This window comes from Schizosaccharomyces cryophilus (genome assembly GCF_000004155.1).
Source record: "Schizosaccharomyces cryophilus OY26 unplaced genomic scaffold supercont4.4, whole genome shotgun sequence".
Lineage (NCBI taxonomy): Eukaryota > Fungi > Ascomycota > Schizosaccharomycetes > Schizosaccharomycetales > Schizosaccharomycetaceae > Schizosaccharomyces > Schizosaccharomyces cryophilus.
The window spans coordinates 681,978-698,878 of NW_013185627.1; the positions used below are offsets into that span (position 1 = coordinate 681,978).

At 37.1% G+C, this 16,901-nt stretch overlaps 9 protein-coding genes across 9 annotated transcripts; 4 read left to right on the plus strand and 5 right to left on the minus strand.

Annotated features, from left to right (window-relative positions):
• Window positions 1-117: 117 nt before the first annotated feature.
• On the minus strand, window positions 118-2,667 carry SPOG_02511 (hexaprenyldihydroxybenzoate methyltransferase Coq3). Its single transcript, XM_013168453.1, has one exon. The coding sequence runs from the start codon at window positions 2,531-2,533 to the stop codon at window positions 1,724-1,726; it is 810 nt and encodes a 269-aa protein (XP_013023907.1). The 5' UTR covers window positions 2,534-2,667; the 3' UTR covers window positions 118-1,723.
• On the plus strand, window positions 522-2,619 carry SPOG_02510 (vacuolar sorting protein Vps60). The gene is made up of 4 exons (XM_013168452.1): window positions 522-567; window positions 836-916; window positions 961-1,112; window positions 1,159-2,619. Exons 2-4 carry the CDS (start codon window positions 848-850, stop codon window positions 1,571-1,573), a joined length of 636 nt encoding a protein of 211 aa, XP_013023906.1. The 5' UTR covers window positions 522-567; window positions 836-847; the 3' UTR covers window positions 1,574-2,619.
• Window positions 2,668-2,818: 151 nt separating the features above from the next.
• Window positions 2,819-6,634, plus strand: SPOG_02512 (protein phosphatase regulatory subunit Ekc1). Its single transcript, XM_013168454.1, has 2 exons — window positions 2,819-5,994; window positions 6,045-6,634. The coding sequence occupies exons 1-2, from the start codon at window positions 3,520-3,522 to the stop codon at window positions 6,054-6,056; spliced, it is 2,487 nt and encodes an 828-aa protein (XP_013023908.1). The 5' UTR covers window positions 2,819-3,519; the 3' UTR covers window positions 6,057-6,634.
• A 79-nt stretch (window positions 6,635-6,713) lies between these two features.
• On the minus strand, window positions 6,714-8,005 carry SPOG_02513 (tRNA dihydrouridine synthase Dus4). The gene has a single exon (XM_013168455.1). The coding sequence runs from the start codon at window positions 7,907-7,909 to the stop codon at window positions 6,911-6,913; it is 999 nt and encodes a 332-aa protein (XP_013023909.1). The 5' UTR covers window positions 7,910-8,005; the 3' UTR covers window positions 6,714-6,910.
• Window positions 8,006-8,140: 135 nt separating this feature from the next.
• SPOG_02514 (CMGC/DYRK/PRP4 protein kinase Prp4) lies at window positions 8,141-9,918 on the minus strand. The gene is made up of 2 exons (XM_013168456.1): window positions 8,693-9,918; window positions 8,141-8,655 (listed from the first exon to the last, which is right to left on the minus strand). Exons 1-2 carry the CDS (start codon window positions 9,675-9,677, stop codon window positions 8,204-8,206), a joined length of 1,437 nt encoding a protein of 478 aa, XP_013023910.1. The 5' UTR covers window positions 9,678-9,918; the 3' UTR covers window positions 8,141-8,203.
• Window positions 9,844-13,079, minus strand: SPOG_02515 (retromer complex subunit Vps35). Its single transcript, XM_013168457.1, has 6 exons — window positions 11,235-13,079; window positions 11,081-11,194; window positions 10,688-11,037; window positions 10,585-10,642; window positions 10,457-10,531; window positions 9,844-10,410 (listed from the first exon to the last, which is right to left on the minus strand). Exons 1-6 carry the CDS (start codon window positions 12,834-12,836, stop codon window positions 10,105-10,107), a joined length of 2,505 nt encoding a protein of 834 aa, XP_013023911.1. The 5' UTR covers window positions 12,837-13,079; the 3' UTR covers window positions 9,844-10,104.
• On the plus strand, window positions 13,052-14,201 carry SPOG_02516 (ribosomal protein subunit L9). The gene is made up of 3 exons (XM_013168458.1): window positions 13,052-13,408; window positions 13,449-13,524; window positions 13,679-14,201. The coding sequence occupies exons 1-3, from the start codon at window positions 13,331-13,333 to the stop codon at window positions 13,816-13,818; spliced, it is 294 nt and encodes a 97-aa protein (XP_013023912.1). The 5' UTR covers window positions 13,052-13,330; the 3' UTR covers window positions 13,819-14,201.
• On the plus strand, window positions 14,187-15,498 carry SPOG_02517 (thioredoxin family protein). Its single transcript, XM_013168459.1, has 3 exons — window positions 14,187-14,239; window positions 14,300-14,717; window positions 14,846-15,498. The coding sequence occupies exons 2-3, from the start codon at window positions 14,427-14,429 to the stop codon at window positions 15,263-15,265; spliced, it is 711 nt and encodes a 236-aa protein (XP_013023913.1). The 5' UTR covers window positions 14,187-14,239; window positions 14,300-14,426; the 3' UTR covers window positions 15,266-15,498.
• Window positions 14,794-16,768, minus strand: SPOG_02518 (uncharacterized protein). The gene has a single exon (XM_013168460.1). It carries the CDS (start codon window positions 15,875-15,877, stop codon window positions 15,488-15,490), a length of 390 nt encoding a protein of 129 aa, XP_013023914.1. The 5' UTR covers window positions 15,878-16,768; the 3' UTR covers window positions 14,794-15,487.
• Window positions 16,769-16,901: the final 133 nt, after the last annotated feature.

Consider the following 16,901-nt stretch of genomic DNA (forward strand, 5'->3'; position numbering starts at 1 on the left):
CTCAAGCGGTTTATACTTTACTCTTCTAAGTCCTGAAAACAAAATCAAATACTTCCTGGCCAAATGATATCTCAAAAAACACTTGGCTATGATAAAAGTCAATGTGTATACAAATGATCTGTGCCATAGCTAAAGAATTTCATAACATATGAATGAGTATAAAATGAACACTTGAAAGCCATGGATTGGTAAATTGTAGGAAGAGACCAAAAAAAAGGTTTGACTACCAATCTTTTTTCAGTGCTGAAATCGTACGTTACAACTATGTAACAAACTTCTCCCTCCTTTTAGAAAACCTTTCTCGAAAGTAATGAGGGTAAAAAACCAAACTAAGTACTTAAAAAATCTATGCCAACCGACCAAGCATTCAAAACGTTCGTACAGCCTAAAGTATCACCTTCGTGTAGCAAACGAAGCAACCTGGAAGAAAATGATTTGTTTACTGTTTTGTGAACCAAAACGAAATCTAGCATACCATAATGCAGTTCATTATCTTGGAAACAAAATCGGGTTTACCATAGGAATAGACCTGGGATTTGTATTGCGGATTCATTTCATTATTTTTCGGTAAGTTACTAATGAGATCGATAGAAAGGAATTCTTAAAGGAATGGTACTTTTGATTCAGGTATCCTACCGAAAGGACGAAAACTTGCGTGTAACTGCTAGCTTGGGTTTGCTAGAAAGCGCATTGTTCATCGGGCTCTTTCCTTTTATAATTCCTTTTTTAGCTTTCATCGGATTGACAATGGATACTTGAAAAGCCTTTGCCAAGTGGAATTCTTACTTGTTCCAACGTTATGAATTGACCTTTGCTAATACATCATGGAGAATAGACTTGCTTTGAGATGCACAGGTTATTTGGAAGAAAGCCAGCAGCTGGAACGAGCCCTTCATTAACAGATGCAATTGACTCGGTAAGAGCTTAAAGTTGGAAAAAAACTGCTTACAAGGTGTATAGCTCGATAAACGAAGCGATTCACTTGAGGTGAAGATCTCAAAATTAGACTCCCAATTGTCTGTATTTCAACAAAAGATTGCAAATACTCGGCCTGGGCCAGGACAAACTACTTTGAAACAACGCGCTATGGGTGTATTACGACAAAAGAAAATGTAACAATTATTAGCAAAAAAGGAGCTTTCACTAACACGTTTCTAGGTATGAGGCTCAATTACAACAATTGCAACAACAGTCTTTTAATATGGAGCAAGCGGCCATGACAACCGAGTCTATGAAGAATACCATGACCACTGTTCAAACGATGCAGGATACAGCTCGACAGATGAAGGCGCAAAGTAAAAGTCTGTCCATAGAAAAAATTGAAAAGCTGCAGGATCAAATTCAAGATTACATGGATACGGCAGATGAATTCAACGACGTTCTTGGGCAAAACATGGCGAATGTGGATGTAGATGAAGAAGAACTGGATGCGGAATTAGAAGCTTTACAACAGGAAGCTTCGTTAAACGGAGACCAAATAACGCAAGATCAACCTAGTTATTTACAGCCATCGAAGGAGATTCCGAATTTCGTCGACGAAGAACAATTGGAAGCTCCAAATACTGCTCAGTGAAAAGCAGTGGAAAAGTGTTATGATATTCTATTCCTTCATTTAAGCGCGGACTCATTTTCAATTCTTACGACACAAAAATGATAATTTAATAAAAAATACGATAAAGAGAGAAACAAACGTATCTTTAATATGGTATGAATAAGAATGTAGTTATGGCTTTTGTGCAGATAGCATGTAGTTGCATAAAGGGGGCAAGCAACTATCACCCGGCTTTGCAAGGATCCATTTGGACTGAAGAGGATGATACATTACCCCACGGACATCATTTACTTTCCAATGGTGTTCACGGAAGAATTCTGCCAGCTCTTCTGGGCGAATATATTTTTGATAATCATGAGTTCCGTCGGGGACAATTCCGAGTACTTTTTCAGCTAAAAAGATCGTCAAAACCCGAGCCATGAAGGTCCGCGAAATGGTAGATAGCATCAAATAGCCATTGGGCTTGACCAGGTTCATTAAAGATTCTAAAAAGTCTCGGGGATTCGTAACATGCTCTACTACTTCCATGCAAGTAACAATATTAAACTGCTTATCGAAATTCTGTTTTTCAATGGGTCCATGGATGTACTTGAGACGATCGCGGATCTTAGGGTCCTTTTCCGAATGATCTTTTGCTACATCTAATGCTTTTTTTGACGCATCTACACCTGTAACATTCGCACCCAGACGAGCCATACTTTCGCTAAGGATCCCTCCTCCACATCCAATATCAAGAACCTGTTTTCCAGCAAAAGGGGTTTTCTCGCGTATGATTTGAGACATAAAGTCGATGCGAGTGGGATTCATTAAATGCAACAGTCGACTCTCACCATCCCAATCCCACCAAGTTTTCGCCAATGCATCAAAATGTTGGATTTCTTGATTCGACACTGTATGGTTCCTCTGTTGCGACAAGGAGCCCAGCAGACCCCGCTCAAAGCTTTTGTATCCTGATCGTAAAAGATTATACTTCATCATCATCGTATACTTACTTCATTTCCTTTTAGCAATTTACCTACTGATTGTTGCACTTTGTTGTATCATTTTCCTTCTCCTTAGAAGAATCAGAATAGCGTAGACTGCCGAGTCAAAATTATAAGCTTATAGAGAGACAATACGTATCCTAAAACGAATTGCACTCTATAGTGCGGCGTACCGCATTTAGAAACCCATGTATTTTATAATAAGAGGAAATATTAAAGTCTATTTCTACGATAGGGTGCGAAGCATATAGAAGAAAATATTTCTTGTATAATCTATAGGATTCGATTCATTAGAGGGGATTTACTTGGTTCCTACACATTGCTTTATTGAGCGCTTCATTGCACAAGAAAAACCGAATCTTTCCTACAGAATTCGAAAAAAAAAAAAGAGTCGCTAAACATAACATTATGCCGCTTCCCTTTGGTATGGAATATAATTTTCATACATTATACAATTGCTTGTTTAAAACATTGGAAAAAATTGAGTCACTTTCGGTCGAATCGTTACCGAACAGCAATCTCGATTCGTCGATCTTTTATGGTTTGTTTACACTTTAACACAACGTAGCGCAATCTAGAAAGTAACGAGTTGCGCAGAACATTGCTCTATGCTTGCATACCTGCTTATTCATCCTTTACTGATGTGTTCTAGCTCGTAATTTCTTACTCTTTAACTGGGGAAATCCAATACGTAGAGTTGACCATTCATATAAGTTTGTCCTTTGCCCAACAACATACAAACACAACTGCTTGTTTCAAGAGCAAAAAGAATAAAACTCTGAAATTGAGGTTTCGGAACCCAAAGAAACGATTGTGCCGGTATTGAAAACCAGTATAGGGTAAAAACTCAAGTTGAATACGTCGTTTTAGTGCAGGAAATTCAAGGTTCGCGGAATCTGATTACACAAAGCCCGTTAACTTGGGTATATTGCATAGAAGAAAAAATCAGCAGTTGGCTTGATCTCAAGTGAACAAAAACAAAAAATGTTTTGGAGACTAGGCCAAGGGTTTGGATTTCAAAGTTCGACTGCCATTGAGGCGATATTGAATAAACCACAAGAAGAGATCGATTTACCAGAATTATTAGAAGAGAATGGCCTTTTAGATGAATGCAAAAGTCATAATCCAAAGCTCTTAGACTACCTTTGTAAACCAGAGGTTTTGAGCCAACTGATCGACTTAATTCTCGAGGTAAGCGAAGAAGATTTCCTTCCTGTTGAGGGTGGATTCGAAGAGTTGGAACAAAGCAGACTTTCTTTTGTTGCTAGTGAAATCCTTAGTAGTGATGTTTGGTCTATATGTGATGCTTGCGTCGAGAATAAGGAGCTTATGACAAAATTATGGTCTTTTTTGGACAATGAAGGCCCCTTGAATCCTTTACAAGCTTCCTATTTCGCCAAAGTGAATGAGCATTTTCTTGATAAGAAAACTGAAGAAACTGTAGCTTTCATACAGTCAATCGAGAACTTTGTCGACAAAATTCTCCGCCATGCTGAAACGAGCGCTATTATGGATCTTTTGTTAAAATTTATTTCTATGGATCGTTGCAATACAGCCGTTGGAATCGCCGACTGGTTGTATTCTCAGGGTTTAATACAATCTTTGCTTCGTTTACTCAATCCTTATGTTGATCCTGATGTACAATCCACAGTAGCAGATGTCATAAAAGCTATTATCGCTATTTCTGCTAATTCTAATGAGCCTGGCGTTATTGGCCCTAATTCTTTATCCCGTGAATTGGTGTCACGCCGAACCATTACCACTCTTACTGACTATATGATTGATCCCAAAGCTCCTTATTCATCTACTTCCTTGATTAATGGCGTTAGCATCGTCATTGAACTTATTCGCAAAAACAATAGCGACTACGATGTGACTCCTGTTCTACAGATGCCTCTTGATACTCAACCCCCTACAACACGTGACCCTATTTACTTGGGTACAATGCTTCGTCTTTTTGCCGAAAAAATTCCAATTTTTCAACAGATTTTATTTAAGCCTTCTTCTACTCCTGAGGGTGTGGCTACCAGTTTTGGTTCCATTAAGCCTTTAGGATTTGAGCGTTTTCGAATTTGCGAGTTATATGCTGAGCTTCTTCATTGTAGTAATATGTCACTTTTGAGTGATATTAACGCAGAGGCCCTTGTTATGCAAAGAGATCACTTACGGGACTATCTTTTCCGTCATAATAATTGCGCTCGTGATCTTAGTATATCTGATGAAGAAGATGCTGATTCTAGCTATACGGATAAGCATGTGAGTGATTCTATGCATGGACAAATCCCTCAAATTTCAAAGGACTATAAAGACTTACCTACTGAGGTTGCTGGGGATTCGCCGATGGAAGACGCCGAACCCGTTGCGGATGAGGAGTACAAAGACGTTCGTGAAACTTCAAAATATATTCAGCCAGATTTAGAGGAAAGTGCGTCAAACGACTCGTATGAGCCATTACCTGAAAGTGTTCTTGATGAGTTTAGAAAAGAACCTGTAATTGGAGATTTTCTTAAAATCAAGTTTACTGAGAATAATATCATTCCTACAGTACTTGATCATTTCTTTGAATATCCCTGGAACAACTTTCTTCACAACGTTGTGTATGACGTTGTCCAACAAGTCTTGAACGGCCCTATGGAGAAGGAACAAAACTGTGCATTAGCATTTGACATGTTTTTGCGTGGAAGAATTACAGAAAAAATAGTTCATGGTCAAGAAATGAGTGACAAGGCCACTTCTGAACCTAATGGTTTTAGACCTGGTTATATGGGACATCTTACTATAATTGCGGATGAAGTTGTGAAGTTCATTGAGCATTACTCTCATTTGTTCAGCCCTGAAATTAAAGAATTAATTGATGACGAAAAATGGCAACACTTTGTCAATAATACTCTAGCAGAGACTCGTGCTCGCGATAATCAACTTCTTGGTGGACTTGAGCCTTCAATGGTTGGTTATTTGGAAGACATGGATGATGGAGAGATGTTAGATGCCAATAATCTGCCGGAAATGCAATTTGCTTTAGAACAAGAATACAGTAACAGCAGTGATGATGATGTGGTTGAAGTCCATCGAGAATTGTCTAATAACTCTTCATCTAATGAAGAGGATGCTGATGGTAATGAAGAAGATCCTTTATCACGTGAAATGTCTCGTCGACTTAGCTTCGATTCAAATAATGGTGCACAAGATAACCGCGACCACTTTGCTCAATATATGTCTCAGCATATTTCTGATAATCCCCCTGATGAGTTCAGTAGCAGTTCGGATGAAGATGACGAGGAAGACGATGAGGTTGTCGAATGGGTCTCCCGTGGTAAAGACAAAAAATATCCTCGCTCTAATTTTTTTATAAGTAGTTCGGATCGGGATGAATCTGATAGCGATGAAGATGACGAGAATGATAGTTCAGATGGTGAACGTGATTTTGCCGAGGATGAATATTCTGAAGGACTTGTACTGGTAAGTGGAAAAAGGAAATTAAAAGAATGGACGGCTAACATATGTTTTAGAATCGTAAATAGTATTGTTTACTTTATCTATCAGTTGATAGTTTTCTGCATGTTTACAAACTTTTTGTCCAGATAGATGTTCGACATCAGCATTGGTTCTTTTTTGAATTTGGCCATTGCATGTTAAGAGGAAACTTGCGTTAGTATTCGGTTCGACTTTTTAATTTTCGGGGTGTAATTTTTTTCTTTGAACTACTTATTGTTATAGTCTTCTTATATTAGATCGAGAATGTACTAATGTTTTGCAATGCTTTCATCCGTTTGATCTTGTCATGTACATTTTTGACGCATGTTTTCTTTGGAAGGATATTTATGTGAAAACACTTGTTATCAATTCGGATGTTGTGAAGATGAGCAGTGTTGAGTAAAATAGCTTGCTTTTTAGGATCCTCTTCCATCTAAAATATCTAAGGTTTCCTAAGATTGATTTAGTTTTTGTTTTAAAATTCACGATTCATATGAAGGCTAATTTGTGAGATATATTAATCACATAAAACTTACGAATTAATCAAAAACTTACCATACATAGTTGAATTTTTTTTATTATCGTACTTTTTTCTTTAAAAGGTGTAAATTCCGGGTCTCCAAAGGCAAATGACTGTATACACATGATCTGATGCTTAAGAAGGTTATTTTGTACTTTTTTATTAGCAACAAAAGAACGACTAAGTTAAAATGACTACATATCCTGAGAGAACAAAATCTGTAAGGCATTTTGGTTAAAACAACGAACTTGATTTAATTTTTAAGACATGTACTAGGACCCCTATAAAAAGGAAAACAAAAGCAAAACCTAAATCCATTATCTTCATACTCATTAAAACCTAAAAGACTAGTTACATGAAAAATCCTTAACAATTAGCATCCTAAGTTTCTCGTCTCACAGGAAGCACTGTTTCACCAAACAATGGTTCTCCAGGTCGACGTACGACGAAATTTGCATCAAGCCAATCCATAACAGCAGCAAAACTGTCTTTGGGAATAGTCATTCGCTCACGTTTCGTGATCAATTTATTCATCATGGTAACCAGATGATGGTAAAACAGCTGAAAATTCAAAGAATAAGCAGTGGAATAAGAAACAAATCGTTCTACACATCCCCAAGGTGTATCTTCGAATCCAGCAAAAAGTGCTGGATTTTCTAATAATCCCCTAGCTGACATGATACCATCCGTATTTGTGAGATTAGCGATTTCGTAGCCTTGGCGAAGAGAAGCAACGTCTCCATTGGTAACTACAGGAATATTAACACAAGAACGGACCTCCCGAATAGCATCTAAATTGACAGGAAATGAAGAACGATCTTGTCTGGTTCGGCCATGAACAGTTATAAAGTCAGCACCAGCATGTTCAATGGTTTGCATTAGATGACGGGTTTTATCCAGATTTTTTGATATGCGTATCTTTGCCTCAACACAGAAATCTTCACCTAATGTGTTTTTAACTGCTCTGATCAATTGATATACTTTTTCGGGTTCCTTCAAAAGCGCGGATCCGATCCCTTCGTGAATTGCCCAACTTTGAGGACAACCACAATTGATTCCAATTCCATCCACATACGGACCTGCGAGTTCTGCAGCTTTCGACAGGATGACGGGATCCTCAACACCGAATTGAAGAATCAAACTTGCGTCTTTTTCGTTTGTAGAGAAATCAAAATATCTTCCTTTAGGATGTAAAAACTCGTTTGCTAAAATCATAGGAGTATATACGATGTCTGTTTGATAGTCTCGTACCAGCTGTCGAAACGGCAATTTAGAGTACCTGACCATTGGAGCTGCTATATAGACTGGCCTTTTGCCTTTTTGGGCTTCAAAAATTCTCACTGGATGCTTATTAGGATCGCGAGTCGCTAATTCTGCCATTTTTATGCTATGTAGCAACTTTTAGATGTTGGTAGTTCTCAGTAGATGAGACAGGTCTTATGAGAGAATACTACAGGAATCAATGGTATTAGTATGAAGCCAATTGAGCACAAACGCACGTTTTTATAGCTTTTGTTTTCATTTATTTGAACCTCTTAGGCGTAAATACGGAGTAATGTATTAAATTACATGAGGATTCAAAGCTTCAAGACAAGTCTAATTTTCAAAAAAATTCATTCTAAATTCATAGTACAAAAAGGTTTTGGATTAGGGGATCCATGGTAGGATGCAATTTTACCGAAAAGGTTGATTATTTCTAAAAAATGGATGCTTCAACGCTTGTTTAGGCGTGATTCTCTTCTCGGGATTGAGTTCCAAGCATTGTTCCAACAAAAGTATGAAGTCTTTTTGAATCACAACTTCTTCATTCGTGGAAGCAAGCACATCCTTTAATCGGGACTTTATATCTCGAACAGGCTTGCTAAAATTCAAAACTTTCTGTGTTTGTTGTCCAGTAACAGGATCAATTTCATTATTAATAAAGTTGAAATCTTCATCAAAATTATCAAAAGTAAATTGACTACGTTTGAGCATCTTATGGCTAAACTTTCCTTTGCATTCCATCATAAGCCGAAGCATTTGATTATTGCTTCTTCCGGGAAATAGAATCTGTCCAGCATATAGTTCAAAAAGGGAGCATCCAACACTCCAAGTATCGATTGAACAAGAATAGGGATATCCCAAAACTAAAATCGTTAGTTCAAATCGAAGCATTTGACTTACTAATTTCCGGGGCTCGGTAGAAACGACTCACCAAATAAGGTGTAATCTCGTTTTCAGAAGCATCAGAAGCAGAACCAAGATCACATATTTTCAAGATATTTCTCTTTTCATTCACCAACATATTATCCGGTTTAATATCAGCGTGAATTACGTTACATTCTTCCAAAAGGCAAAGCGCTGTGAACATTTGATAAGCATACACTTGAATCGCCTTTATGTTGAGTCCAACATTTCTTCCAAATTTTTTCAGAATATCTCGAAGGTTCAGACTAAGCATTTCAAATACCATACATAAATGATTTTTGTGCATAAAGTATCGATCATAACGAATAATGTGTCTCCTCCCTTCGGGGTCTGCAGCCTGAAGGCGTTCTAGGATGGACACCTCTTTCATGCCGGCCTTATACATTACCTCATTGTTTCTTATGATCTTGATAGCAAACGATGCTTTTGTCTTTTGGTCCATTACATTGACCACGCTAGAAAACATACCTTTGCCAAGGTTGGACTGAACAACATAACGTGAATCAAGTTCTTCCATAAGAATAACCTTATAGTATCCTTCAATATCGTCCCAAGTGTCTTGCATCCCAGCAAGACTTCTTTTGACAGTAGAAGGCTTTTTCTCCGTCTTCCGTTTTTTTAAAGAGGGAGATGGAGTATCTGCAAACATATCGTCTTCCTCATCATCTTCATTCTCGTTAACCGTCTTTTCAGAAAATGGCTCATTTGAAACTGGTCTTGCTAAACTTGAGTCGTTCAAGCCATTGGGTTGCTGACCATCCAAACTGCGTCGTTCATCTTCTGACCGACTTGTCTCCGGTTTGGAAAAAGGATTCGTCACTTCTGAAGTAAGAGAATCTTCCGTTGAAACTCGCGATGGTGCATTGGTGGAACTTTCAACTTGATGCTTTTTCAAAATCTCCAACCGTCTTTTCCGTCTCTGTTCTATGATTTCATCTTCAGTCAATGGATTATCATTCATAATTAAATTAGTACAAACTTTTCAGATGCGTCAAGTCTGACGATCGCTATATGTTTAGTATTTCAGCTTTATTTGCCCTAGAGCCAAAAACTGAATACAAATGTCCTTCAAATTACGTTAATTTAGTACAATTGATAGAAGGATTATAAAACTTCCTCGAGAAACGGCGTTTTCTACTATAAATGAGTGTGTGGGTAAAATTGTCTTTCTCTCAAGTAGTTCCAAAACGTTAGAGACGTAAAACTCATCAGGTATGTTTTTCATGCTCCTTTAAGGTAATAGAGTAGGCCTTTGGTTTTATACTTCATAGAATAAATAATTTTAAGTTGTATATTTGCTGTAATCATAAGCTTGTCTAAGGTGAAATGAAACACAACATAGTTTCGGTAATAAAACGGTAGCTCATACGATTTAATCTAGTAATAAACTATTGAAAAATACTAGCCCATCGTTCATCTTCAGAGCGCTTTTCTGCTAGATTGGTTGTTCTCTCCAAATGGTTTCTCATGCTATCAACTGAGAAACCACCCGCTGTTTCCCAAATGGAACTAGCATAAGCATTGGGATCATTAGCAATAAGATCATTTGGGGAGGAAGTAAGCAATGATCGCATGTTTTGCTCAGTCAGGTCGATTAAACCGCCAATATGTTTGGCAAGGATAGAATCGCAACGTTGATCATAGTAGTAAAAATATCGTTCCAAGATATTAATAAACAATTTTAAACTGGTAATCTAATTCTGTGTTAGCAATAAAAGTTCATTTATCATTAACTCTTACCTGATCCATGCAGGAATCTGCAATTTTTAGACTCTTTTGAAGGCATTCTAAAACTCGTTTGGGATCCCTGAATAACTTTTTCTGTGTTAGACAACATATGGAAAACAATAACGTCTCATTGGACATACCACTGTTTCTTCATTCGTTTCGTTCTGCCACCATAGATGACTTGCATGAAGAATTCCCCTGGGTAAATGTTAGTAAACAATAATTATTACTGGTAGATCATACCTGCATTGATCTGGTTTCTTAAGCAATTTTGACGCATAAAGTGTACATTTCGTAATCAACGTATCATAATCATCAACAGAAAAGTTTGTGGTTTTCTGAAGCTTTCCTGTAATCATCAATAGCTGCTGGTATTGTAATCGAGAATCCAAAGCGGACTCCTCATAAATAGTAAAAGCTTGGGTAAAGAATTCATAAGCAAAATCCGGGTAGTTTTCAACATCGGCCATTTCTGCGGCAAAAAGGTATAGGATAAGGGACAGCTCTGCAGAATCACCGTGATTATAAAGAATGACGATGCAAGCATTAACAAAATCCCATAGGACACGAACTTTTTCAGCCCAATCAACACACTATAAGTTGTTAGCCACTAATTTTTGCTTTTCTTTAATTTACCTTAAACAATCTAAATTCACGGGCAAGAAAAATACATTTGTTCACAACCACAGGAAGTAAGTACTTAACATTCTCACCAGCTTGCACAAAGTTATCCTTCAAGCAACGTAAAATCTATAGTATTAGTACTCAAAACTGAAAATTAGACACATACCTCAATCTGGATTTGAGGATCGTCATTATGTAGGTAATGAACCAGGGTAGCTATTGTTTTCAGGTCTTCTAAAGTATCATTGCCATTATTCTCGATTATCACTGAAATAACCCCAAGGAGCTCCTGGACATCCTTCAATTCGCTAGTAATCTGTTCTTTTTCAATGATTTTTTCCAGTACTGTTTTGGCTATATCATATCGTATATTGTTCGGCTGTGCTTTGAAGACAGGGAGAAAGTTTGGTAAGTTTAAGCAGTACGAAAATGAAGGAAAGGCGACAATAGGAAGCAACAATATTGAACACAGAGATTTCTGAAGAGACCGCTCATTCAGTTCATTTTGAAGAGACGGTTGTTGAAGAATGCGTTCATTTATAAACTGAAATACTCTATCGGCATATTGGGTTTTGTAAGGGTAGCATTGCAAGAAAAAATTTAGGATACTTGACAGTATTTGTACAATACTGCCCATAGAAATACCACTACGGGCGTTAAAAACATCAACAATGTAAGTCCATAGCACCTCTTGAATGGCTAACTTGGGAGAAATAACTCTATCTCCGGGGCACACTTTATTTTCAGAATCGGAAGGACCATTCTCAAGTACCATGTTCTCCAATGTTTGATTTAGTGAGCCTTCTCCATCAGAAGAGTCTGCTTCGCATTCGCGCTGAACATAGGCAGTAAGTCTATCCAGCATAGAAATAACCAAAGGCGTAATATCTACGCTTTTGTTTAGGTTCAAGATAGTATTAAAGTATATGTCTAAAGTTTCCAAATGCATTTCATCTGGGAAAACTTGGCAAATCACCTCGGATAAGTATTCTTGGGCTAAAGGATCTCTGCATTCTACTACCTGTTCAACAATAGCTGGAAGAATGACATTTTTGTACGCATCAAGGTCGAAACTGAGCTGGGAGAGCCGTACGAGATTAAGACCGACAAGAACCTTAAGCTCGTTTCGCTCTTGAGTTCGCCTCATGTAGTCTTTCATGGGCCCTAAATGCTGGATCCTAACCCATAACTTGTTCATTTCCGTGAAATTTAAGAGCAAAAATTTAACAGAATCCATAAGAGTCCCTTTATTCGGGTCGGCATTATCATCGTCGGGATCCTGCGGTAGCCCTTTTCGAGTTTGTGTCAATAAATAATGTCTAAGGAATAGGCCACGTAAAGGATGCTGTACACCTGCACACATATCAATCAGGTCATTCATAATTTCTTTAACGAGAGCTTTTGGAGTCTCCAGGTATGCACTTCCTACTGTTATCATCAAATAAAGGCGAGGAAGAACACTTCCTGCATACTGTACGAGTTCATAAAGATCCATCAAATGATGCGTACCGTTCAGATGTGTCTCAAGCAATGCATCACCAAGTCGCCGCAGGGTTTCTGTAGTAAACATGTATAACTCATAATATTGCTTTGGAGAAAGAGCATTGTTCCTCATCTCTACCAGACTGATACTGCAGTTTCGAAATGCGTCCATTAATTTACCAGTCTGCAAATTCTTCTGCATCAGTCGGCTTGATTGCTTGCATATTGCCAATGTTTCTTCCAAAGGTCTCGATATTTCTTCATTTACCGGCACAGTGTTATTCATTAGACTGAATTTCTGTTTCTAACACCCAAGAAAACTATCGTTGCAATTGCAAAATGAATTCAATTCAATCTGAATGTAGTGTCAACTCGAATCTTTTTTCAATCTATTAAAAGAAAATCCTTTCTGTTTATAGACTTAAAGGAAATATTGGTAACGACAAGCTAAATGAGAAGTTTGGGATTATGGCGCTGATATAATACAATGTAGTACCATAAGTTCTCTTTAGACAATTAATCATCTCTGGATACAGTTATCCCAAAATTGGTAGTTTGAAAGAAAAAATACATAAAATAAATTAAACTTTACCAATATATCTGAATTTACATTTTCTTGTTGGACTTGGAAGACGCGTGTTCAATTTACTGTTGAGTTACAAAGGAATTGAAGGGATCCTTGTGCTGTTTGCTAGAAGGAACATTCTTTTCTTTATCTTCTTTTTGTATTTCTATTTTTAGTGATAAATAGGAAAGAACCGATCTTGAGACGCATTCATTATGAGCAGACTATCCTCTGTTTTTTCTCGGCCTTTTATGCTGAAGCAGCTGGTTTGCGATAACTTGTCGGTTCAAAAGGTACAAAATTATCTTTTTCTGGATTTTTGCTAATCCTCAGCGGTACTATCATCGGAAATCAAAACCTTTTTTGGTGCAGCTCTTGAGCAATGATACTCCAAAACTTGGTAAACTGGGTATGTCTTTCATAAACAAAGGAATCAAGGAAAGAAAAATATTATAATGGATGGTCCAATGTCCTTTGCGTTGTGACAAGTCATCCTCAAAATCCCCTCTGTCTTTCAACTGTTCTCCCATGGTTTCTTAAAATTCACTAACACGTTGCACTAGGAGATGTAATTCCAATTTCTAGAGGGTATTATCGAAATGTGTTGTTTCTCAAAAAGCAAGCACTTGCAGTCAGTGCTGTGGATCTCAAAGGTGAAACAGAGCAAGAGTCTGCCTCAACAAAAGGACAAAAAAGGACTTAAAAGGTTGATTGATATCCTCTTTGCTCTTCTCTGCATCTTTGTGACAGGACCCTTACGATCCTCTCCTTACTTTCATTGATTTCAAGTATTTATTTTTTGATTAAGGGTAGTAACAGTTTATGCTTTAAGACGGTATTTTTCTTGACCATAACGTTCTTCTGTTGAAATAAGGAACTTGAAGTTGATTCGTCCTGTTACATTATAAATTCATCGTTGGTAACACGATATTCATTCGAGTCCATTCTACCCATGTCTAGTGTAGACGTTTTGCCAATTATGTTTTGTAAATCATTCCTGACTTTCAAAGTCTTTAATTAATTAATTTCACTGTCTATTGCTTATGGTCATATAGTTATTTTTGCATTGTAGTGTACTTCAATTAAATGACCAACTTTATAGAATTGAGCTAGTTCAACAGAAGGTATGCATGTTTTATTAAGGTGTCAGAGTCGTTGATTTTGAAAACTAAGGAGTATCATAGAATCGAGATATTCTTTTCGAAGCCTTGATGAAGAAAAACCTAACACTACGGCGAACAGTTTCTATGTACAGAAAGATTCTTCATATCCCTTTTTATAGTATTTTCCATTGAGTATACCAAAAAGAGAATGTTTTTTCTGAAAAAACTACTTGGATCCTGTCTCTTTCTCGGGAGCTTGATGCAAGCAGTGCAGTCCGTCAGTTGCCATTCCGATGAGACAGTTTCTATTCAAGCATTAGAAGCTTCCGGTGTTGCTTGGAAAGAACTTGAGCTAACACCTAGTTGCGCTTTGGATTCATCCTTGGTAAGCAATTTGACTGACAAAAACTGGGATGAGTCGATCAAGTCTGATGAATGGTTGGTTCAACTTACTTTGAATCCTTGTGATTTTTGTCTTAAGGAAGACTATATTTTCAATGTAAGTATGAACGTATTCTTTTTAACAATTGTTTCGCTACTGCCTCCATGTTTATATGCAAGGAGGACGAAGAAAATATGCGGAAAGAGTAAAAATGTTTATAAATTATAAAAGATACTAACCTACAGGATCTATCCCATCACATGAAAGAAACATACCCCAATATCCAATTTGGCCGAGTATATGTAAATGACAACCCAGAACTGGCTGTTCGTCTATTGGTGGAAAAGCTCCCTATTTACTATTTTATTAATGGAGCAAATTATTATACTGTTCCAGCATCGGAGCTACCAGCCAAGAAGGCATTAACGGCTTATTCAAAGCATAAATTCTCGGAATTTGAGAGAGTCAAGGGATTCTTTTCTTTTGTGGGTCCTTTTATGATTTTTTACAAGTTCCTTGGTAAGATCCTTGCTTTGTATAGTCGTTTTAGCAGTCCGTATACGCCTCTTTTGATTAATATTTCTATGTTTGTTATGGCGATGCTCTTTATTAACAGGTCAAACAAGAGAAGAAGACAAAGAAAGCAAATAAAAAAAGAAAAGTAAGAAAGCAACAACGATTCGTCCCGTATATGTCTCGTTTGAAAGTTTTGCACGTTGCAAAAGACAACGAGAGATGTGATTCTCAATGCGTGACAAGAAATCTCTAACGAAGAGCATAGGTATTGACTCGTAGATTAACTTTTAACTTCGAAAAAAATGAAAAAGTTTCATCATTTGAATTTTGTAGCCGCTTCAGCTGTGAATTGTCCTCCTCAAGCAAACAATTTAATTCCCAGAGGGTTTATCAAGAGAAGTAGTGGGAAAAGACGTTTTGGAAACGAAGTAGGGAGGTTCGGACATTTTGGAATTTTGAAATACATTCCATTTCGTTTGATCTTCTTCAGTCGGGCAACGTAATTCTTCCACGTCAACTGGAAAACTCAATGTGCGAAACGGATGATCGACGTGAGAAGTATCGACCTGTTCCATAGCATGCATTCTTCCAATTCCTTCATTTAGTTTATTAATCATTTCCTTTGTCTCTATTTCCGAGGAAGGTGCATCAATAGCGACCAGTTGTAACAAATGTTGAAAAGCCTCTATCGACAAATCACCGGGTGGTTTTGCGGTTAACAGTTTTGCTAATGAAAAGGAAGATGGTTTTAAAAAGTTCATTGCGATTGGTTCGTGCGCAAGTGTATAATCGAAGGGATATCCTTGATGGGCAATTTGGGAATTAAGAAGAAAAGTAAAGACAATGAATAGAGTGTTCCAAAAAAAAAACTTCAGCTTTAATTAAGAATTTAGCGACAAAAAAGGCTATTTCTGTTATTCCTTCAAAATGGTTTGTTTAGCACTGTTCAAGTTTAGCACAAAACTCGTTATATGACTTTTCGTGCAAATTTTTTTTTTTTTTTGAAATATGGCAATTGTAGGTTGACAGAACACGAAGAATTAGTAAATAAAAAGATTTCTAACAAAGTAAAATAAAAATAGAAAAAGCCGAAAGCATTGTCCCTCCTGTACTAGTAGTGTACCGAAGAGTTAAATACCCTTTTCATGAGGATTTCTTACATCTCCATTTGGGAATCTTGGAAACAGAAAACAAGGAGAGACTGTTTTTCATGTGAATTCACTAGTAGAGAAGAGATTGATTCTGCGGCCTTGGAAAAGGAACGTGTCATCCTATGTAAAATAGTTATTCAGTTCTTTCTACAGCTTTTTACTTGTTTTTTTATCATTGTATTTCTTTTCTTTCGAATGCCATTTGACTACTTTCTAGGGCCCACTTCTATTCCTACCTTGCATTGCTTTTTTTAGTTGTAATTCAAATAAACAAACAAAAATGTTTCCATTTCTACTCATAGGAAATAATTGTAAGAGCCACTTCTTAGAAACATTTTATGTATCTGTTTCTTTTCATATTTTATTTGAATGCAACAAAAAAAGCAACTCGGATATCAGATGTAAACAGACAGACACCCAGATAGGGAAAAATCTAATTTAGCGCGTTCCACCAACCTCAAAAAAGTATTTAGTGAGATAAAATAAAAAACGTATCTAATTTAGCGTACTTTATTCCGACTTCATAAATACGTTAAAAGAACGCAAACGAGTACGGTAAACGCCTTTCTGTATTGTTTACATCAAGACATGTTGTCACTGCTATTCTCTACATAAAACAAGAAACGCGTGAACA